Below are 23,580 nucleotides of genomic sequence, written 5' to 3' on the forward strand. Positions count from 1 at the left end.
TCCTCCCCAATAACATATTTTATGACCATTACAGGGTGTCAAACAGGAAGTAGCACTCATATATTGTATGCCATGTTTAACTCATGATCAGGCTGGTGACCTTAGTGGATTAAATAATGCAATAATTTCCAAATCCCCATTTACTGTTGAAATACTCACATCTAGCAATGCTGGCCCTTATTTCTTGCAGCCTCTCTGGCTCCCTGCGCCTGAGGTCGGACCACCGCCGCTCCAGCTGAGCGATGGTCCGCCGCACCTGGGTGCGTGCGTATATACGGCGGCGGGCCACCGCATAGGCATTGCGTTTCTGCCTGTTGGTTATAAAGGGGCCTGCCCGCCCCAGCCTGGTCTCCATAACGGAGACCAGAGTTCTCAGCTCCGCGGGTCAGAATGGGGCTGCTCTCCCATAGGCCGCCATCTTAGCAATGGCACAAATCAAACAATCATGTGCTGTCATTGGTTGATCAGAGTGATATTTGGTATTAACTTTATTGTTCATTTTTACACTAACAGCGTGAACAGCGCCAGAACAGACGGCTAACCCATTGCATCGCACACCCATCCTAAACAGACAGTGTAAAATAAGATGGAAACACATTATATATAATCTATACCATCCACCAAACATGGGTAGAAGCACCAGGTGAAATAGTCTGCATCACTAGACACTTACACCTAACTCCACAAGGTTCTAAACAGCTATTTTATAATGAAAGCTATGCAGCAGAAACATAGCAAATAGTGGCAGACCTTTTACAAAAATTAGGCCATGCTGCCATGTGTACACTTACCTTCTACTGGCCCCTACTACAGAGGTGGAATGAAAAGTAGCTAGCATCCAGCCTGAATTTGGAGTGCTTTCACATGTGATTTGGATGCTAGCACTGATTACTTGTGGCTAAGTGGTGGACTGGATTGACATATGGAATGGGTAGTGTCAGTTGTACTACATACCAAACAAGTGCACAGTACAGATGTACATTCAAATATACAGTTCATGTGTGACCTCAGTTTTATTTTGTAATTGGTGTTGGAATCTGCATTTAGCTACTAAATCTGACTTACTCAGTTTGCCTGGTTTTTGAGAAATATTTTTCCACACCAAGGGGCGTCCCGTATGCGCCGCACGGTTGACGCTGGCGTACGGAACGCGGCCGTACGGAACGCAGGTTGCAGCTGAACGCCAATTACAGAAATAGTATTTAAAGTTGTCCTAGAAAGGCAAACAGTTGTTGCAATCATGGCTGGCTCAGAGTCAGAGGAAGAACAGGTGGTGCAGAATCTCTTGTCCCGCATGGAAGCCAACACCACCTATGTCCCCCTCAATCCAGAGCAGCCAGATGGGCCATCAACATCAGGCCAATCAGCAGCTGGCCCATCCTCAGCATCAGCAGAATCATTGGGAACACAGCAGGTGGCTTCCCAACAGAGTAGCCAGCCCAGCACTTCAAGTACACCAACCGGTGGCCGTGCCCGTGGCCGTGCCAGTGGCCGTGCCCGTGGCCGCAGTCGGGCAACAGAGGAACCAACCACAAGAAACATGGCATATGAACCGCAGGAGCTTGACATCCTGGTGACCCAGGCACGTGATTTAATAGAGTGCCCAGCGGTAAAGTTGACACACACAAGGAGATGGAAGATCTGGGAGGAGATAACGGCGGAGATTAATGCAGTGGCTCCACAAGTTCGTGAGGCGGAGCACGTTAAGAAGAGGCAAGTACATGTGTGTTACATTTGAGCAGTACAAGTCCAGTAATGTTTACATTCAATATTAGATGGAGTTGGTCAATGGGTGGTCACGTTGCTTGGAGGCACAGACATGTTGGCCATGACATTGAATTGATAGTTATTGGAGGGTGACTGGTGTTGTATCTTCTAAGGGTTGGTTTTAAAAATGAATATAATGTAAGTTTGGTGTCAGTAGGCACATGTTGTATTATGTTTCAGATTGCAATGGGTGCTACAGCAAACATGAGGAGTTACATGTATTAATATGTACACTTTGATTGCAGGTGGCACGACTTCAAAGGCAACCTCAAGAAGAAATTGACCGAGCGGTGGCAACACAGCCACACCTCTGGGGCTGGCCCCATGCCTGGCAAGCTGAAGCTCACCCCCCTGGAAGAGATGGCCCAGTGCTGCATTGCAGTGGAGGAGGTCCGGGGGGTGAGCACCATAGACAGCGAGTCCCCAGCGGAAGTGATGGCTTCTACGCTTGAAGGTAATTATTTGCCAGGCCATAAGTAGATGTTTTGAATTTGGCATGGAATGTGTGGTAATTGGTAATTTCTCGTTCAACAGCATCCCCACCGCTTGGTCCAGATTCTCTTGAGGAGGTTGTGGAGTCTGTGCCACCTGGCCCCAGCAGCCGGAAATGTCCGTGGCTGAATTGTCCACGTGGGGCCGTGTGCTAGACAGTATTGTGCAGCAGGGAGACTCGGCATTCGAGCGGGTGCGTAGGGCCGAGGAGGTGCTGCAGGGTTTGACCACCAGCCAGCAGAGTATTGCTGCGAGCCTGCAGGCTATGAGTGCCAGCCAGCAAGCTATGAGTGACAGCCAGCAAGCTATTGCTGCTAGCCTGCAGGTGCTGGCTGATCAAGCCCTGCGGCAAAATGAACTCCTCCTCCGCCATAATGAACTTATGGTGGAGCTAGTTACCACCAATAGGGTCCTAATGTCACCCGCTTCTGGTGCTTTACCAACATCATCACTCCCTGCTGCCAGAGGGGGAAGAAGATCCACCCCCTCCCCAGCATGTGCTCCACGTGACCCACCATCTGACTGTGGCCGTGGGCGAGGCCGATGAGCTGCTGCACGTGGCAAGGAGCCTGCCAGGGGCAAACATGCCCGCAAATGAACTTGTGTCCCCATTAATCTCCACCGTTATGTCTTCCCAAATCTTCCATTGAGCTGTGTGTGTCAGCATCCTGTGTCAAAATCCGTGCCGAGGGTCACCACATTTGCCCGCGGTTCAAATGTCATGTTTGGTTCCCCTGTTGCCCTGTTTCGGCTAGCATTACTGTGTGCTGTACTTGAAGTGTTGGTGCTGTACTTTTGTTATGAAGCCACCTGATGTGTTCCTAATGATTCTGCTGTGGCTATTTATTATATATTATTTACTTTTAGTCCTGTTATGGTACCATTTGTTTTGTGATGTTTTTGTCATTTTTGGCAAAGTTTCTTTAAAAAATGTTATTTTGGCCCCACACATGTCTGTATTAATTGATACACGCAGAAGTGACATGTGTATTAGTATTATTAATATTAAGTTGTGTTGATTATTTGCTGTGTAAAAGTGTGTGACAAGTGCAGCATGTAATGTTCCCTTTAAGCTGCAATGCTTCCAATTGTAGCAGTGAGAAGCGTGTCATTAACAAGTAATGAGTAAAGTAGGTGATTGTATTGGGTTCAGCTGACATTGGTTGTGTTGCGTCCGTCCTGATTAGGCGTTCCGATTGCCTAGCGCATGACCGAGTGGTGTCCGCAAAGCAATACTAGCCTTTTGGACACTGCACATTGCTACCCTTTTTGTTCGCGTGCATTCGGCGTGCTGTCCGAATGCACGCCTACCCAAATATGTGTACTCCCCCGTGTCCGCCCATGTTTCCGCCCAGTTTAGCCCACTTTGAAACTACGCCCCTGTGTCATTCCGCATGACGCCCATAACACACCCATATTGGCCGAATGATTGCGGTGCACATTTCTGTACGGTATTAGTGAGAACAAGTACGGAGACCATACGTGGCACATGTGCATTGCGTTCCCCACGCATGCGCAGACGGCTAAAAAACGCGATCCGAAAGAATTCGGGAAAGTCCGCACCGATCAGAATAAGGGCCAATGTCCCTTTTTATGAAGCATATTGTGACTTTTGGCTCTATCCGTGTAGCATTATGTTCATTTTGGCTCAATCCGTGTGGCATTATTGGAATTTTGGCTCAATCCGTGTGGCATTATTGGAATTTTGGCACAATCCATGTGCATTATGTGAATTTTGGCTCAATCCATGTGGCATTATGTACATTTTCACTCAATCCATTTTGGCATCATGTGTAAGGGGCAAGTATAATGTGGTCTAGTATTTTGTTGAATAATGTGTAGAAGTTGTATATGGTGTGGTAAATTGGAAAGCGATATGTTCTGAGCGCTATGGGTTAGTGTGTGTGTGTGCTGTGTGCAAATGGCTGCCCTCTAGAAGGGGGTTGCCGCCCCCAAACAAGAGTTTGCAAAAAGAAGAAGATACCAGTGGGCGCCTCTTGCACACAAGTAAACAATTTATTAAGTAACTGTATCATACAAGCATTAAATTCATTAATTAATGGACACAAAATATACACAAAAAAATATGATAAAATTAAAATTAAAATAAAAATAAATATGAAAATAAAAATTAAAATAAAAATAAAAATACAAATAAAGATAAGAGTATCAGCATAAAATTATTAAAAAACATGTGCAATAATAGCAGCTGATAAGGTGCGGTATATAGGGCCTTATTTTGGTTCATTCTTTCTGACAAAATCCTTCTTAGATGGGCAAAACCATGTGCACTGCAGGTGGGGCAGATGTTACTTGTGCAGATATAATTAGATTTGGGTGGGGTTTTACTTCAAAGTGAGATCTATATTGCAGTGTAAAAATAAAGCAGTCAGTATTTTCCCTGCACAGAAACAAAATTACTCACCCAAATCTAATTCTCTCTGCACATGTTACATCTGCCCCCCCTGCAGTGCACATGGTTTTGTCCATCTAAGAAGGATTTTGTCAGAAAGAATGAACCAAAATAAGGCCCATTGTTACCAAGTCCTGGTAGGTTTGTTTTCTTTTCATATGCGCATATGAAGCCAGGTGTTAATGTCCCAATTTAGGGGTAAAATACCAGCGCTTCGTGGGGATGATAAAAGACTGTAGAATAACCCAACAGGGTATTTGTAATCCACAACGGGAAATTTCCAAACAGCTTTGTATTAGCAGAAGGACAAAATTTGATGCGCCAATGCGGTCGACACTTTTGTGTCGATGGAGACGACAGCCACAGGTCTTATATGTCGGCAGGTGATCTTACAGCGGATCCCAGTGAGGAAAATAGAAACGCCAAATGCCCTGCGTATTGTGTCAGATGGTAACACAGCAGCTGTACCGGCCAGACAGCCAAGCACAAGCCGCTAGACACTGACGCGGGCGGAGGCTGTTTGAAATTGAAAGTCTCTTACGTTCCGTTAGAGACGCGACAGCTGTGTGCCACAGGGAGTTCGGTGGCTGTGTAACCGTCTTCAGTAACACACCACTGCTGCGCCTATAGAAATTTACCAGGGACCGAGGTGGGGTGAATGGCGTAATGCTCAATACTTGAGAATTTCCTCCAGGTCCACAGGTTCAAATGGCGGCAGCAGGGCTCCTGTCCAAGACGCGTTTCGCCGCGCTACGGCAGCTTTTTCAATTGCCACGAAGCGCTGGTATTTTACCCCTAAATTGGGACATTAACACCTGGCTTCATATGCGCATATGAAAAGAAAACAAACCTACCAGGACTTGGTAACTATATACCGCACCTTATCAGCTGCTATTATTGCACATGTTTTTTAATAATTTTATGCTGATACTCTTATCTTTATTTGTATTTTTATTTTTATGTATATAGTGTGGTACACTACACTCAAGGCCATGCCCCCTTTTGAGTGACCACGCCCCTTTTCCCACAGGGCACCTTCGGCGAGCACACAACTACATCCTTCACTTTTGTCGCCATGGTGGGCCTGTGTACTTGAAACGCCAGGGCCTATTTTTAATCCCATTCCTACCCTCTCTCTGCTCTCCTCGCTCTCTTAGCATGTACACTGGCACCACTAACACCTCCCCTCCCCCTCCATTCCCTCTCCTTTCATTGTGCCCTCCTTGTCATTTTCTCCTGGATCCATCTCTGACGCCATCTGTGCTGCCTACATTATATTATGCCATACCACACCCCACTGTCCATACCTCACCATGTACCACACCTTGCACTAATCAGTGCCCCCCAACAGGAAGCAGTCCTGTATCCCACATCTCACCCTTTACACAGTATGTGCCCTTCTCACCCAACATAAACACACTCACTAGTTTGTGCCCACGTTGTCCATCATGTACCACACACCCAGTGGTGTAATTAGAAAATCTGGCTCCTGCTAATGAAAAATTACCCTCACAAAATGGCTGCCCCTAACAGCAGACCGTTTTTAAGAATGCTCCTAACAGCAGACCGGGCTGCGGCCTCCTCTAGCATCCTCAAAAATGGTCTACTGTAAAGGGGCGGACATGTTGTGAGTACGATTTTTCATTAGCAGCAGGAGCCAGAAAGAGCGCCGGGACTGCAGACAGGTACCATCCACAGATGTGCAGCAAGTGGAGGGTAAGGCAGGTAAGCGCAGCAATAGCCCCCGCAGACCCCCAGAGCCCACACTTACTCGGCACCTCCCTGCCACTGTGGGGTCTGCGGGGCTATTGTTACACCACAGCACACACCTATTTCCCACGGTGTCAACGTCATGCATCATACAGCCATCACTGTATCCTCCTCACCCATCATACACCCCCTCACCACTGTGTGTCCTCCTCACCCATAATACACCCCCTCACCACTGTGTGTCCTCCTCAAAAATTATACACCCCCTCACCACTGTGTGTCCTCCTCACCCATTATACATCCCTTCACTACCCAACTATGTGCCCTCCTTATCCATCATACACCCACTTACAATGCACCATCCTTGCCAATATGTGCATTCCATGCCCATCATACACAAACTCACCGCTTTTTTCCCCCCTTACCACCCAACCCAGACTATGTGCCCTCATCATCCATCATACACCCACTCACCAGTGTGCCTGGTTGTATGATGGGCAAGTGTATAAGGGTGAGTGTATGCCCTTCTCACCCATCATACACCCCATCATCTCACCATATGCCCTCCTCGCCCATCATACACCCACTAACCACTGTATGTTCCTCACCCATTATCCGCCACCTCACCGATGTGTGCCCTCCTTGGCTATATCATCATACCCCCAACATGACCCTCTCCAGGAGGGACACAATGCTCTGTTTCTGGACTTCCCTCTTAATGTATGGTTGCTATCACCTGTGTGGAAACACCTTTCTTACCCATTTACCTGCTTGGAACAGGTGACAGCAATCATACATTAAGAGGGATGTCCAGAAACAGTGCAAAGTGTCCCTCCTAGAGTGGGTCATGTTGGGAGGTATGTATCCTACAGCCCCTGACCTAACACTGTGTGCCCTATAAAGGATGAGGTGGAGAGGTGTGTAAGGATAAGTGTATGCTCTCTTCGCGCATCATACACCCACCTACCCACCCCATGCCGCACTCCAACTGGCAGGGAAGCCGGGCAGCCACATCCTGTGAAGTAGGGCTGGCCATCGACTATCGATGTTCCCAAAACATTGATGGTCGGGACCTAGTGCTCGATGTTTTGGGCATCGATATTCAAGGGTTTTATGCCATCGATGGATGGCAACAGATGGTGATTATTTTTTCCCCTGCCACTGTCTGCTGCTGCCCTACTACCACTTGTCATCTTACTCTCTGTCACTGCAGTTTGCACCGCGGCGTCTTGCCTTCTATTGCCAGGGCCTGCGATGATCGGCACTCACAGGGTGGTCTTGGTCAAATCAGTGGCAACGCATTTCGATTGCCCGCCCGGCCGGGTGTGCATATGACGTGCCTGCTGTGCTGCGGCTGAGCTGTGTGGACATGTGCAGCCGAGCGGGTTGCGTCGTGGAGTGAACTGCAGTGGTCTAGAGTCGCGCTGCTGCTGGCTGCCATTAGGTAATGAGTCTGTCACTCATGATTCGCCCGGGGTGGTGGCACCTCGGCCGGGGGTGCGCAGATGCATGCGCAGAAGAAAACTACAGAGTGACAGCCAAGTAAAGTTGGTCTCTACTACGCATGCGCGCACCTCCTGGTGGCGCGACCCGCCACGTTCTTCTTTGCATGCACAGATAGGACTTCCGGTGGGGCCGGGGATGGTCGCATGCAGGAGAGCTCCGGTGTCCATCCACAGAGCTCCCATCCCCGGCCCATGGAGAAGGTGCGGGTGACGGCGGGGGGACGGGGGAGACGGAGAGAGCACTGATCGCTGAGTCGATGTGCTCCCCCGGCGCTGGTCACGGCGTTCCCCGGCGGGAGAGCATGGAGGGGGGAGACGGATGGCGCCCACAGTCACGGCGCCCAGATGACTACACTATGCCGCCGGCATAAGGCCCTGCTGCCGGTCCCTCGTACCAGCGGGACCCCCAGCTGCCGCAGCAGAGACGGAAGCCTAAAATGCGACACATGTTACATCCAGCCACCGCAGCAGAGAAGGAGTCCCGGCCCCAGTGGAGGATCCGGGCCTACAGAAGAGGACCCTGGCCTGCAGTGGATGATCCCGGGACTGCGGCAGAGACTCCAGGCAGACCCTGGCTGCGACCCCTAGGATGCACTGGGAAGCCCGTCCAGCCTCATGGATCTCTGGATGAACTGGCTGCCTGGGAGAAGGTATGGCTCCAGAGAGAGCGCCTAGCCTAGGCCACAGGCCTCACTGTCTATCCCAGGCCCCAGGCTCCTGGCCTCACTGACTCTCTCCCCCCCCTCCAGCCCCAGCCCCCCCAGCCTCATGGACTCTCTCTCTCTCCCCCTCCCCCGGCAGCTGCCTGCACTGACTCTCCCTTCAGGAGGATGGCCTGGTGAGGTCTTCAAGATGGCGCCGCAAATGGCTGCCTAGGATCTGTGCTCAGCAAATATGTATCCCGTGTCTCATGTGTGATAACTGTACTGTCCCTGCTACAACTGTACTGTCTCTGCTTCTATTATTACCTGCCGGCTGCTGCAGTGACCAGTGGCGCCGCTGATGGCTGCCTAGGCACTGTGCAGCTCGGCAGGTATGTGTTCCCTGTGTGATAACTGTACTGTCTCTGCTTCTGCTATTACCTACCCGGCTGCTGCAGTGACCAGTGGCGCCGCTGATGGCTGCCTAGGCACTGTGCAGCTCGGCAGGTATGTGTTCCCTGTGTGATAACTGTACTGTCTCTGCTTCTGCTATTACCTACCTGGCTGCTGCGGTGACCAGTGGCGCCGCTGATGGCTGCCTAGGCACTGTGCAGCTCGGCAGGTATGTGTTCCTTGAGTGATAACTGTACTGTCTCTGCTTCTGCTATTACCTACCCGGCTGCTGCAGTGACCAGTGGCGCCGCTGATGGCTGCCTAGGCGCTGTGCAGCTCGGCAGGTATGTGATCCCTTGTGATAACTGTGCTGTCTCTGCTTCTATTGTTACCTACCCGGCTGCTGCGGTGACCAGTGGCGCCGCTGATGGCTGCCTAGGCGCTGTGCAGCTCGGCGGGCATGTGTTCCCTGTGCGACAACTGTGCTGTCCCTGCTTGTATTGTTACCTACCTGGCTGCTGCAACGACCTGTGGCGCCGCTGATGGCTGCCTAGTCGCTGTTCAGCTCGGCGGGCATGTGAATCCCCGCAAGTAATGTCAATATGCTCTCAATGTAACGTGTATAATTGTCTCAATGGAATGTATGTAATGTCTCCCCACCCCATTTCATCCCTGCTTGATGCTGCACTGTAATCCACAAAAAATTCCTAGTGTGCGCAAGCACACATGGCCAATAAAGTTGATTCTATTCTATTCTATTCTATTCTATAAGCGATGCCGGGAACCATCGATGGCGGCGATTGAATGTTTTATAGCCATCGATGGTTCCTACCTTAAAAGCCATCGATGGCAACCATCGATGTAGGATGGATCCATGGCCATCCCTACTGTGAAGGCGCAGCTCAGCAGGGGAAGTCAGAAGTGAGAATCAACCAATCAGAGATTGAGAGCTAACTCAGGCAGCCAATCAGCGTCATAGCAGTAATATGATACAGCTAATAAGTGCTTGCATGCTGAGACGCCGTAGCCAATCGCAGGAGAGTTCAAGACTACAGTAGCCAATCACAAGACACAGATAAGCGAGGAGACAATAAGCATCAGTAGCCAATCGCTGGAGAAGGCAGAGCCGCTGTCACGGCAAACTATGGGAAGACTGGCTGACCAATCGCATCGGCCAGAATTGCGTGCTCGAGCCAGCCAATCAGTAGTAAGCGTCATTTAGAAAATGGGGATGTGACCGGCATGTATATGTATGCAACTATGCGTGCAGCGCTATGGGGCGAATAATGATTTATTTATTGGTTAAGTGGGCAGTGAAAACGTATCAGCAATCGCTGCGCTGGTCACATCACTCACCAGGCTTAATAAATCTGCCCTGCTGCCCTGTGGCGTGTAGAACGAACACCTAGCGGCGGCCCACGGGAGGCGGGATATATCATTTGAAGCCAATCATGAGTCGCGGCGATGCAGCCAATCTCAAAGCTAGTTACATCGCGCTCCCGGAAGGGCTGCTGCAGACACGGGAGGGATCTGCTGTTGCTACTACTGGGAGCGAGTGACGGCGGCCGGATCCCGGTGCCGGGAGAGTGGTGACAGCAGCGCACGGTAATCTCTATGGCCGGTATTAAGGGGGCAGATGAGGAGCACTCTGCTGATGATACTGCGTCAGCCGCCCTCTCTGGCGACCGCTGCTGTCAGTGTGGCAGGGACAGAGCCTCCAGTCCTGCGTGTTGCTGCCGGCATAGCTAGTCCCAGTCATGGCTGTGCGGTGCCTGTGTGATTCGCCACCCCGCTGCTTATTGCTACAAGTGGTGATTGGAAAGGAAAGACCTTGGAATGCGGGGTAGGCCGCACATGTCCTGATACAGGGTGACAGCGGGATATCTGCATTATAAAGGACAGGAGACATTCTGATTAAAGGGGGCACAGAGGAGACCTGAGGAAACCAGGTGTATTAAATGCCTGTGTGTTGATGGAATACTGTTAGAGATAATCTATCATTGCAGAAGTGCCAATACCTTACTCCGTGCACAGGGGGTTGGTTATAGGTGGCCATACACTAAGGGCAGTTTCTCTCACACACACACCGATTTTAACCTGAAGGCAAAAAGCTGGACACACTTTGTCCTGCTTTTTGCCTGACAATTGTTCCTTTCAAATGCACCAGCTCTGTAAAGTTGTATGTGGAAACTAAAGTGACGTCAGTTTGGTGGCGGTGGAGAGCTAAAACCGCACACCTAACGACCGGTGTGTATGAAAGGCCCCCATCACCCTTAGCACACACTGACCTGTCGGGGCGGCCACGGCACGCAACTGTCCTCTGCAGTGGTAAAGGTGCCCATACACGTTACAATTATTGTATACAATATTGTATACAATATCGCATCTCATATCGGTTTTGCGATGAGATCAGATGAGATGTGCAGCACATACTTTTTGTACTAGATCTCATCTCATCTGATCTCATCGCAAAACCGATATGCGATGAGATGCGATATTGTATACAATATTGTATACAATAATTGTAACGTGTATGGGCACCTTTAGATCCGGCGGCTGAGCCGTGACCATCCCGTATGAAAGGACACATTGCTGTCCATTATTCTGAGTGGGGACGGCATGGCTTTTGGCTGCCCGGCAGGCAGAAATTGCTCTAAAGTCCCCCATACACTAATCTGATTCCAACGGATTGCCAAATTGGATGTGTTTAACATTCCTTTGGGTCCGATGCGTGGTCCAGTGCACACCGGTCTGGACTTCCAGCTCAAAACCCCTCCCTGCATCGGGGAGTGGAGTCTCATGGGGAATACATCGCATGTGAAAGGACTGCATGCTATCCTGCTGCCCAAGTATGTCCCGGGCAGCTCAGGGAGGATCCTATGGCCATACACTACACTACTATAAGGCCACTTCTTTGAGTGGAGAAGTCATGCGCAATGCCCCTTGAACTGACCCAAGAACGTCCCAGGTGCATAACCACATAGGATACACCTTATGCAGTCCTTTTGCATAAAATTTATTGTATGTGATCCCAGCCAAGCCTGCTTAGCTTGGTGTTACAATAATTCTGTAAAGCAGCACGTGAAATCTTCAGGCTCCGAAGCGATGCTCATGGGGCCGTGCATCGCATCATACCTGATGGCGCAAACATGATTTTGGTGCTTTATATTATCTGATTTCTCACCAGTATCGAATGAAAAGTGACCAATTTGCTGTTGAATGGCCCTAGTGTATGGGCACCTTATGACACAGTTAAGGCCCCCTTACACTGGTCCGATTTGCCTCAAGGGCAAGTCAGAATGGATTTACCTTGAGCTCCCCTGGCAACTCCCTGGAAGGGCTCACATTGGACTTGGCACTTGATGTGCCATTTTTTGCATGTGATTTATCGCATGTAAAAGGACTCACAGGAAGTTCAGGGGAAGACAGATGTGATACATTGTGGATATTAAAACGTAAGATTTATGTGATCGGGTCAGAGTGGATGTCATACATGCAATATATCCGGGTTTCTCGGACCGATACCTTGGAATCAAGTGAAATCGGGCCAAAATCGTACTAGTGTATGGGGGTCTTTACACCAGTACAGATGGTAAATTATCTTGCAGTGGTGTATGGGAGGACATGGATCCAAAAATGGCACATACCCTCATGAAAATAAACAAACTGCAGAAATCCCAACACTAGCAGCTGCATTCAGTTCCGAATATCTCCCAGCATACAGCCTTCACAATTCCGAGTGTTTATCCTCCAGGGTAGGAAGCAGAAATATTTTGTGGAGTAACAATAGTTAGTAGGTGTCCAAAAACAATTGAATTGCTCTGTTGGGTTAGCTCCTGAAATAAAATGTAATTCCCCTTATGTAGTACAGGTTGAATATCCCTTATCCAAAATGCTCGTGACCAGAAGAATTTTGGACAATGGATTGTTCCGTATTTCTAAATATTTTTATATTTCAATGATGTATCATTAGGTATCTTGCATGGATTCAGTATTGAATCCCGGCGTTCAGAATCCCGACGCCGGAATCCCGACAGCCGAAATGCCGACAAGGGGGGGACGTGGATCGCCCCCCCTTGCGGGCTCGCTGCGCTCGCCACGCTAATTTATTCTCCCTCTAGGGGTGTCGTGGACACCCACGGAGGGAGAATGTGTCGGCATTTCGGCAGTCGGGATTCCAGCGTCGGGATTCTGAACGCCGGGATCCCGACCGCCGGGATTTTAACTGCATCCCTCTTGCATGTTGTACAAATAAATAAAGCAAGGTTTCAAGACCTGAAACAAAGGCCCTTTTTTCTGGTTCACTCGCAAAGACAAATTTCTTCTCAAATGGACAAAACCATGTGCTCTGCAGGGGGTGGGGGGGGGGGCAGATGTAACATGTGCAGAGAGAATTAGATTTGGTTGGGGTTTTACTTCAAAATGATATCTGTATTGCAGTGTAAAAATAAAGCAGTCATTATTTACCCTGCACAGGAGCAAAATAACTCACCCACATCTAACTCCCTCCACACATTTTACATCTGCCCCCACTGCTGTGTCCATTTGTCCATTTATCTCAGGCACTAAGTTTGAATGGCAATCAATAATTTTCTTGCACATGTTTAGTGCCAGTTATATGTAATGTCTTCAGTAGTGCTGTTACAGATGTCCTCAGAAGGTTTTAGCAAGAATTATTTTTTTTTCACTTTCTGCAATGTATGGTTTTAGGAATTATTTGGATAAGGGATACTCAACCTGTACTTTACAAAGTGGCAAATACAGAAGGCTGACTGAGTTTAGCCAAAACTGTTATGTAAAAAATAAAAAGTAGTAGTGCTGTCAAATCTTATAAAGGACAGCATTTGGGCCTGTGCATCTGCCGACATGAGCGTGTGCTCAATTTAAATGGATCATCCATATTGGTTGCTGTGCCAACTTGGCTGCCATCAAGCTGGGTCAGCTTCTGATGGGGACAAATATCCCTCTTTCTAGCATGCTGTGCAAAGTGTCCTCATTTTCCCACACATAGGGCCTTATTCTAGTTCACTCTTAGAGACAAATTCCTTCTGAAATAGGTGTCAGTCTGTGTTCCTAGGATACACTAATGACCCCCTCCCCTAAACTCATGCAGTACATTAGTATTGCTTGTGATGTCCATAAGGGCTGCATGGGCAGGAGCGCGCATCGGATTGTACAGTGTATGGACGGCAGTAATGCTCAGAGAACATGTTTTCTTGCTGTTACTGTTTGTATTATTTTTTATGTGCAATTCTAATTACATGCTACTGGGGCCTAGCTTTTTCTAAATGTAGAGTTCTGTGTTTTGTTGCAATAGTCTTAAATATAGAGATGTGCAAGCTCTGCTTATAGCCCTGTACACACGCTCAGATTTGCTTCAGATTTGATGTTAGATTCGATTTTCTATTAGATCTGGCATTAGATCATCCCATTCGATTTGGCATTAGATCTGTACTTTTGCATTTGATTCGATTTCACAATGTAGGCACAATGTACTCATTTGATTTACTGGATCGAATTCGAGATTTCCTTGGCTGCACAGTAGATTTTTCTATTTGATTTTGAGAAAACGGGAGCGTGCATCGAATCGAATGCAGATCGAAAGTGTCGTAAAAACCATTCGATGTGGATGCGATTTTGCTTCTATAAGCAAAATCTAATCGAAAACAGGGAAAAATCTAAGCATGTGTACACAGCTTTACTCTGATTTCAAAGCAGGATCTTATTGGCTATCAACTATCAACAACTGTCATGTGATTTGGGATAGCCAATAAGATCCTGTTTTGAAATCAGAGTAAATCAAAGCCTGCACATCTCTACTTAAATATCCACCTCTGGACCACAATTTTTAAATGATGGTTCCTTGAGTCACACTATTATAAACTTGATGTGATCTATACTAGTCTTGAATAATTGATTAAGTAGAAGTTACTTAGCTTCAAGTAATTGGTTATGACCTCAACATGTGTGCCAAAGTACCATGGGGTGCCTCAGGTTTGAGGTTCAACACTAGATCAATTATTTATGGTCAAAGTATTAGGCAAAACCAGTTATTGTGACTGTTAATCAGAGGCACAACAATGCATTATTACATAACTAAACCTAAGGGCTATTTCACATGCTCCGGCTCCTGCCGTTCGGCGAAACCCCGCACGGCCAAATGACGTGCCGCACACAGTAGTTAATAATGGACATGATTGTGTCCATTCACACGGGATGGACCGATTGCAGCCGGATCCCACCACTGGAAGGTACGGATGCAGGGCTGTGGCCATCCCCACCATCGAAAACTTCTGAGTGCAGCACGGCTTCTTGGCCGTGTGGGGTTTTGCCGCCCAGCAGGAGCCGGAGCGTGTTAAATAGCCCTTAGGATGACAGGTATTTACTTAATTTAATATTTTTTTCCAAAAATTTTTGAATAAAAAAACTTTTTTATCCAATGGGTGCTGTGAAAAAAAACACAAATTTCTGTTTAAAAAAAGGAGCAGAATCCGTACAACCGAGTGTTTGGAGAAAGTATGCCAAGCCGCATCAAGAACCATGGGAGTTGCAGCATCCGTGATTTTGAGTGGTCAGATGGATGAGAATGAACATGTCAATTTATTTATTTTGGCATGGAGTTTGTATGTTCTCCAAAACATGGCCCCTGAATCCATCATACAACAGAGATTGTAGTGGTTTATGTCTTAAATGAAGTCAGAGTACTAAATCTAATGTAAGTTATGTTAGCTGTTTGAGCTCATCTCAGGTGAAGCTCTGTTATAGTGTTCATTCTAGCACCCACCATCTTTTAAAACCCATGCAGTTCCTGTTCCCTGCCTGGGGTGTCGCTGTCTGCTGTGGTGTTTCTAGCACAGGTCTGGTTTGCATATCAGTGATGATATACAGACCACACTCTGCTAGAAGCACTACAGCAGGGTAGAGGAACTGCATGGGTTTTAAAAGATGGTGGGTGCTAGAATGAACACCATTGTAATAAAGCGCCCCCCCCCCCCCCCCATATTGTGTATAGATCATAAACGGAATGTGTTTAGAGGTTGACTGATGGGAATCCAGCGTTTGGGGGTGGAAACATGCAGTTTTTTGGGGAGTGTCAGAAAAATGTGTGGGGCGGGTTTTCTTCTGCCTGGGCGGTGGCTATCTGCTTGTATTCATCTGCAACTTTGCAGATCAGGTCTGAATGAGGCACATCATTTTGGAAGCACTGGTTTAAGCAGATTGTAGTTTGCACCTCCAGACTAGGTGAAAAGTAGAGAAAAATCCTAATGTTTTCTGCTCATGGTGCAGTACAATGAATAATGTTGGAGGTTACACGAAACTATTGGTCAGTGGTCGCCAAACTTTCAGTCCTGGCACCCTTGAGGATCAGAATTGTTTTCATGACACAAAAGGCCAAAACAGTCTTAAGTAAAGTGTGTTTTTTATATTTCATCCTAAAGTCCCCCATACACTACTGCGATTTGGGCTGATTTCACTCATTCCCGAGAATTGGCCCAAATCGGATGTGTTTGTTGTACCATTAGGTCCGATGCGCGGCCCCGTGCACGTTGGACCCGAGTTGGATCTCGGGCCCTCCTCCTGGTGGCAGGGCTTGTCCCGAGAGGATCAGATCAGATGGCTCAGGGGATCAGATGGCCCATACACTGTTGCGACGGATCGTAGTACTGTATGGCGACCTTTTCGGTTCAAGTATGTGGTGAGGGATAAGATTTATACCCCTTTCACGTTTGCAAAAATATCTCGGGTTTTTGCACATTAACGCGCATCAACCTGGGATTTAGCTCAGTGTGAAAGAATCTTGTCACTGCATCCCATGTTCAGCATTCCAGGATTTCTACCCAGGTCCTGACCTGGGTAGATTCCGGAATCGACATGGGATGCGGTGAGTGTTAACGGGTATTCCTGGTCAGCGTGACCCATATCCTGTTCACTGCAGTGAAAATGCGCCGCTGGGTGGTGCTGACATCTCCCAGTGCCGCCCCGGCCAAGCCTCTAGATTACGCCACCTGCCCGACTTCATTCCGGGTGGCCAGTGTGGAAGCACTTGCAAGCTTGGTCGCACCAGGAACTTAGAACCCAGCTTGCAAGTGTGAAAGGGGTATAACTTTTGTTTGTCTTCAGAAAATACATATACATTTTTTTTCTCTGTCATCCATATGGGATATTGGGGATTTCATCATAATGTATGGGAGAAGAGAGGTATCCGCAGGAGACAGGCACATAGAAGCTCTTTAACTGGGTGTACTGGCTCCTCCCCTCTACTTCCTCCCACATGACCAGTTTAAGAAAATGTGCCACACTGTGAAGCTCCAGAGTTTTTCTTCAGTTTCATTTCTTTGTTATTTTGGGTCTGCTGTTTGGGCTTAAACAGCATTCCTGCATCGTGGGAAACCAGGGGAAGGGTTCAATTGTCAGCCTCTTTAGGTACCGAATTGACCCTGCTGCAGGACCACTGTCCTGAGAGGGTGTTAGTCACCACGGTCGCTTAGATGTCAACGTAGCTCACCCCCAGCATGTCACACACCCCTGGTTCAGCCCGAAGACATCAGTGGTGAGTATGACCCGGCGTTCCCTCAGTGGGCATCCTGGTATGTGATGGGCAAGATGGCGGCGGCGATTGCGGCGTCCCTGCATGGGGACCGCGCAGCCCTGCCACAGACTGGAATTAGGTGCTCCCTCTGTACCCCAAAGCAGTTCACCGCATTTAGGGATATTTATGGCCATTTTCCAGTATAAATATGTGTACCCCCAGCGCAATGCAATGGGTGGGGCTTACTCAGAGCGGAACCTGACCTCTGAGAGCGCCAAGCTAACAGCTTCCTGCTTCTCCCTGGGCTCTGTAATCGCCATTATTCACCTCCTGGGACACTCCTCAGCGGTGTGGAAAGAAAGGGAGTTCTGCAGCAGTGACAGTACAGATTTTTGTCGCTTTTAACCTTGGTGAAGGGTTAATAACTGCAAGTATATATAATCCTCTGTTGTTTATGTATTTTACCAGCTCTCCAATCTGAGAGCTAGGTTGTTGGTGTGCAGGCCCAACCTCAGTGCCTCTGAGTCTTACCCACAGGTTTGTTAAGCTGCCACACATAAGTGTAATACATATAATGCATTACCTGTCACATAGTGTGATTATTGTACATTAGATACAATCACTGTGAGTGTGGGTTCAGGTTGTTGTTCCCCCATCATGGTCAGGAACATAACCTGCATGTTATGCAGTGTGAAGTTTTCACCTGCTTCTACTTCACAAGTGACTTGTGAAGCTTGCATTTCCCCAGTGCTCAGTGGTGTCTCACCCCAGCTTTGTGGGAATGTGTAGTCTGTCTCTCAAGAAATAGACTGGGCTAGCTCCATAAAGAGCATGCTCCAGGATGTGAGTGAATAATTTAACCCCCACTCCAACGGACTCCTGTAAACAGGGCGCAGAGGCTGTCCCCCTTGATACAGATGAGGAGCCCTTGCACTAACAGGCGCTGAACCACTCATTATAGCCATTTGGGAAGTATTAGACCTCCCTGTAACTGAGTCTGTAGTGGGGGATCCATTCTTTGGAGCCCAGAAAAAGCAGCCTATAGTTTATCCAGAACAGGCTGATTTGGAGGACGCATTCAAGGCGGCATGGAAGTCCCCAGAAAAACGTTTTAGGCTCACAAAAGTTTTGTCTGCCTTCCCTTTTGAGCCGGCTGGCTGAAAAGGTGGTTGACATGTCCCTGTCAAGCTTGTCCAAAAAGGTGGTACTACCGGTACCAGAGTCCTCGTCTCTGAAGGACAGCTCTGATAAAAAGGTAGAAGCTACCCTTAAGGCTGTTTATACTGCTAGCGGCGCATATCAGCGCCTGGTACTGGGGAGTTGCTGGATGGATAAGGCCGTCCATACTGGGGCTTCCCAGATAATGGAAGGTTTGGAAGTGGATATGATGGTGGCACAGGTTTCAGAAATACTGGCCCACATCCAAGACATGACCAAAATGCTGTGCCATGCACAAAAAGAATTAGGTGCAATAAATGCACGCAATTCTGCCATGGCAGTCTCCAGACGCAGAACCCTCTGGCTACGCCAGTGCGGCAGACACTGATTCGAAACACAGCATGGAAAATCTCCCTTATACGGGGGACAGATTGTTTGGGAGCGAGTTGGATGATCTGGTTTTCAAGGCTACTGCGGGGAAATCAACATTCCTCCCGTCTACTCCCACGGCGCAACGCCGGTCCTACAATACAGAAACTATTGCGGTCTAGGGTAGTTATCCCTGTCCCTCCTCAGGAGCGGGGCAAGGGTTACTACTCCAACCTATTTGTGGTACCGAAACCGGACGGTTCGGTATGGGCGATTCTACACTTAAAGTCTCTCAATCTATTCCTAAAGGGAACTACTTTCCGTGTGGAGTCCCTTCGGGCAATCATAGCGGGATTAGAGAAGGGAGAGTTCCTAGCATCCCTTGATGTGAAGGACGCGTACCTGCACGTCCCAATATGGGTTCCACATCAGGCATTCCTGCGGTTTGCCATTCTGGAAGACCATTATCAATTCAGGTCCTTCCCTTTGGTCTGAAAGAAGGGAACCACAGGCACAGCCAAAGCTGCTGTACTGGGAATGTGTAATTCTCCCAAATATATAAAATAATCCCAAAAAGGGAGGAGTACAGCGCTAGGGTTTAAACTGAAGAATGTACACTACCACTTATTAAAAATATTTATATGACATTTATTGTTTCAATAAAATAAACACCTAATGAATGAGAATTCTCACAATTCTAAAATGAACAATACTATGGTGATAAAAGCAATTCATGGACGTTGGAGATTTGTTATATCCCCCACGCTAATGAGTCAGCTCCACAAGATAAGCAATCTATTATAATTCGCTGCACCAATATATGATAGTTACCAATTGGAGACAAAGTATTTGGGGTCTCCTTATGAGATGGCTGTATTGGTTTTAGATCAAGTCCCAGATAAATGCCCAGTGAGTACAGGTATTTAGAGCATGGTGATTGTAGGCAGTCCTTTTGGTATGAGTAAACCCAGCACAAACCCTCCCAAGTCCTCGCTGATCCCATCGCAGCGGCTGCTGTTTCTGGGCATTGTGCTGGATACCAGGAAGCAGAAAGTCTTTCTTCCAGGGGACGAGGTTCAAGCGCTCCAGGTTCTGGTGAGGGATCTATTGGCTACTGTGAAGGTGTCTGTCCATCAATGCATTCGGGTTCTAGGAAAGATGGTTGCCTCTTTCGAGGCGATCTCATATGGGAGGTTCAACTCCCATGTGTTCCAGTTAGACCTCCTGAGCAAATGGTCAGGGTCTCATCTGCATATGCACAGGAAGATGTTCCTGTCCACAAGATCCAGAGAATATCTGAAATGGTGGCTCCATCCTCCAAACCTACTTGCAGGCAGGAGATTTGGGATCCAGAATTGGATACTACTAACGACAGATGCCAGTCTCCAAGGTTGGGGTGCAGTGATGCTGGGAGTGACCTTCCAAGGCAGATGGTCCCTTTGGGAATCAAAACTCCACATAAACAACCTGGAGTTGAGAGCGGTGTTTTATGCTCTCCTACAAGCTGCGCCTTTGCTGAAAAATGAAGCTGTAAAAGTCCAGTCGGACAATGCGACGACAGTGGCTTTTATAAATCGCGAAGGAGGCACGAGGAGCAAGTCCTGCATGAGAGAGGTCGCCTAGATCCTCAGTTAGGCAGAGGATCATCTGACTGCGCTATTGGCCATTTTCATCCCTGGGGTGGACAATTGGGAGGCGAACTTCCTGAGTCGTCATGACCTTCACCCGGGGGAATGGAGCCTAAAAGAAAAAGTATTTGCGCACATTGTGGATCGGTGGGGAAACCCACAGATAGATCTGATGGTGTCCAGACTCAACAAGAAGTTGGCCCGATATTGCTCCAGGACCAGAGATCCTCAAGCGGAGGCAGTGGTGCTACGACCTGGTGTATGTCTTCCCGCCAATTCCATTACTGGAGAAGGTCCTAAAAAACATAAGATCCGATGGAGTTGAAGCAATCCTGATAGCTCCTGACTGGCCTTGCAGGGCGTGGTACGCGGACCTTCAAGCCATGCTAGCGGACGACCTGTGGTGCCTCCCTCAAGAAAGATATTTGCTCACTCAAGGTCCCTGCGTCTGCCAGGCCTTAGAAGCAACTATGTTTAACGGCCAGGAGGTTGAGCAGCAGATTTTAGCTCACAAGGGATTGCATGCGTCGGTCATCTCTACGATGACTCAGGCCAGGAAGCCGGTGACTTCTACACATTATCACCTCATTTGGAGGAGATATGTGTGCTGGTGTGAGCAGTTGAAGTTTCCACCAGCAGAATTTAAGTTGGACCGCTTCCTTTATTTCTGCAGTCTGGTTTGGAGTTGGGCTGATGTTTAATTTCCATAAAGGTACAGATTTTGGCCCTCTCCATTTTCTTCCAGAAGAAATTGGCTTCTTTGCCGGAGGTCCAGACTTTCCTGCAAGGGGTGCTGCATATTCAACCCCTCTTTGTGCCGCCTACACCTCCATGGGAATTGAAGGTGGATTTAGCCTTCTTACAGTCTTCTTGGTTTGAACCCTTGAACTCAGTGGAGTTAAAAGTTTGACACCATTGTCAAGGAGGACATTCTGTTTGGGAATGCGGTGCTGCAGCAATCTCCGCACGTTCCCTCCCTTTTGAATCTTGGATATAATATTCCAAATGAGAAAATAGGATTTTAATACTACCAGTAAATCCTTTTCTCGGAGTCCATATGGGATATTGGGCGCCCTCCTCAGTGCGGGATCTTGCTGCCTTGTTGATCCTGAATAACGGATCCTGGTCCTGTTCTCTTGAATTACAGTTATACTGTTTTCTTGACTTCAGTTATATTGCCAATCATGTTCTTTGCCATTTGTTGTGTTATGGGTGTGCTGGTTGCATGTCACCACTTTAATACATTATATATGTTAACACATAGTTATATCCCTTCCCATACGTTATGATGAAATCCAGAATATCCCATATTGACTCTGAGAAAAGGATTTACCGGTAGGTATTAAAATCCTATTTTTATTTACAGTTTCTTATATGGCGCAGCAGATTCCGTTGCGCTTTACAATTGTAGACAGTGGTAAAAAAAACTGGTAACAGGCAGATATAGAGGTAGGAGGGCTCTGTAGAAGGTAGTGAACAAATACTGATTTTAAACATTAGGGCTTTTATTTTATAGACCTCTTTTTATGAACCATGGAATACATTAATTAAGAATTGAATTCCCTTTTTCCTACTTACTGCTTATAAATCTCAAACCTGGCTGTGGTAATTTAATATCCACAAGAATATTAAAGTGGCTTTAAAACAGATGGGTGCATTTATTAATAACCCTGCTATATTACGGACTCCAGCATAAATTCCCCAGTCTTGCATGCCTCAGGTAGAGCTTGAAATTTAAATAAGTTATTGCCAAAATTTAGAAAAAAATATGCAATATGTCGGCCTTTTTTTTACAAAATGTAAATCAAGATAATTGTAAGGAGGAAAATTTAAGACAATATGAAATATCGGTACTTGTTTCCGATCTGGGCGCCCAGGTTTTCAACGTACGGCACCGTAATGAAATCGCATCGCATCGGATTCGGTACGCGATGATGTACGATGGCATACGATGCTATCCGATCCCATTTTAAATCGGATCCCATCGCATGCGGTGACGCGATCAACCCCGATTTTTACATTGGAATCAATGTTAAATGGTCCCTGAGACCCGATTTTACATTGATTTCAATGTAATAACCCCGCAAACCCACGATTTGTATAGGAAACCCCCCCTGATGGTTTAAAATGTGCCTCTATTGTTAACGCCACCCCAGTATTGACGTCAACCCGAAGCGTGGCGAGCGCAGCGGTACGCGTCCTCCGACTTTTTCATACCCCCACTATCCACGTCGGCGTGGAGTTGAGAATAGAATAGTGTGGCGAGCGCAGTGAGCCACCGAGCCCGAAGCGTGGCGAGGGGATGCGGATACCTGTGAAGCCCGCGAGGGGACACGGATACCTGTGAAGTATCCGCGTCCCCTCGCGGGGCTCGCCACGCTTCGGGCTCGGTGGCTCGCTGCGCTCGCCACACTATTCTATTCTCAACTCCACGCCGACGTGGATAGTGGGGGTATGAAAAAGTCGGAGGACGCGTACCGCCGCCCCTCGCGGGGCTCGCTGCGCTCGCCACGCTTCGGGTTGACGTCAATACTGGGGTGGCGTTAACAATGGAGGCGCATTTTAAACCATCAGGGGGGGGTTTCCTATATATCCTATGGGCCAACCATAAAAGCGGGAAAGAAATCGGATCGCATCGCATCGTTCAATATCGTGTATGTGCATTTGTGGTATCCGATGCAATGCGATCCGATTTTTATACGGAGAATAGCATGGTGCGCAATTAACGTAGCGGGCGCCCAGATAGGAAACAAGTACCGAAATATCTAACTATTTTTCTGTCCCACAAACAAACATTGGTAGTAGTATGAGAATCCATTAAATGTGTAAAATGTGTCATGTAGATGAAAAGGGTTAAGCCCCATACACACAGGGCGATTCTAGCAAGAATCGACAGGGACATGGTTGCTGAGGCGACTGCAATGGTCGCTGCCTGCGACCATCGCCTTCCCCCGGCAGAGTGTGCCCTTTTTCA

General features: G+C 47.9%; 1 protein-coding gene across 3 annotated transcripts in view; it reads left to right on the forward strand.

Annotated features, from left to right (window-relative positions):
- The first annotated feature begins 10,024 nt into the window (after window positions 1-10,024).
- Window positions 10,025-23,580, forward strand: part of FKBP8 (FKBP prolyl isomerase 8) — a 114,864-nt gene continuing 101,308 nt past the window's right edge. The window contains exon 1 of one of the 3 annotated variants that reach the window (XM_083179447.1): window positions 10,025-10,128. In XM_083179447.1, coding sequence (XP_083035573.1) covers window positions 10,066-10,128 — 63 coding nt within the window. In that variant the 5' untranslated portion in view covers window positions 10,025-10,065. Of the gene's footprint in view, window positions 10,129-10,369; window positions 10,527-10,742; window positions 10,765-23,580 lie in introns of those variants that run through there. The other 2 variants (XM_083179448.1, XM_083179449.1) reach the window with 2 other exon arrangements.

The sequence above is a fragment of the Crinia signifera genome, chromosome 1 (genome assembly GCF_055691185.1).
Source record: "Crinia signifera chromosome 1, ASM5569118v1, whole genome shotgun sequence".
Classification (NCBI taxonomy): Eukaryota; Metazoa; Chordata; class Amphibia; order Anura; family Myobatrachidae; genus Crinia; species Crinia signifera.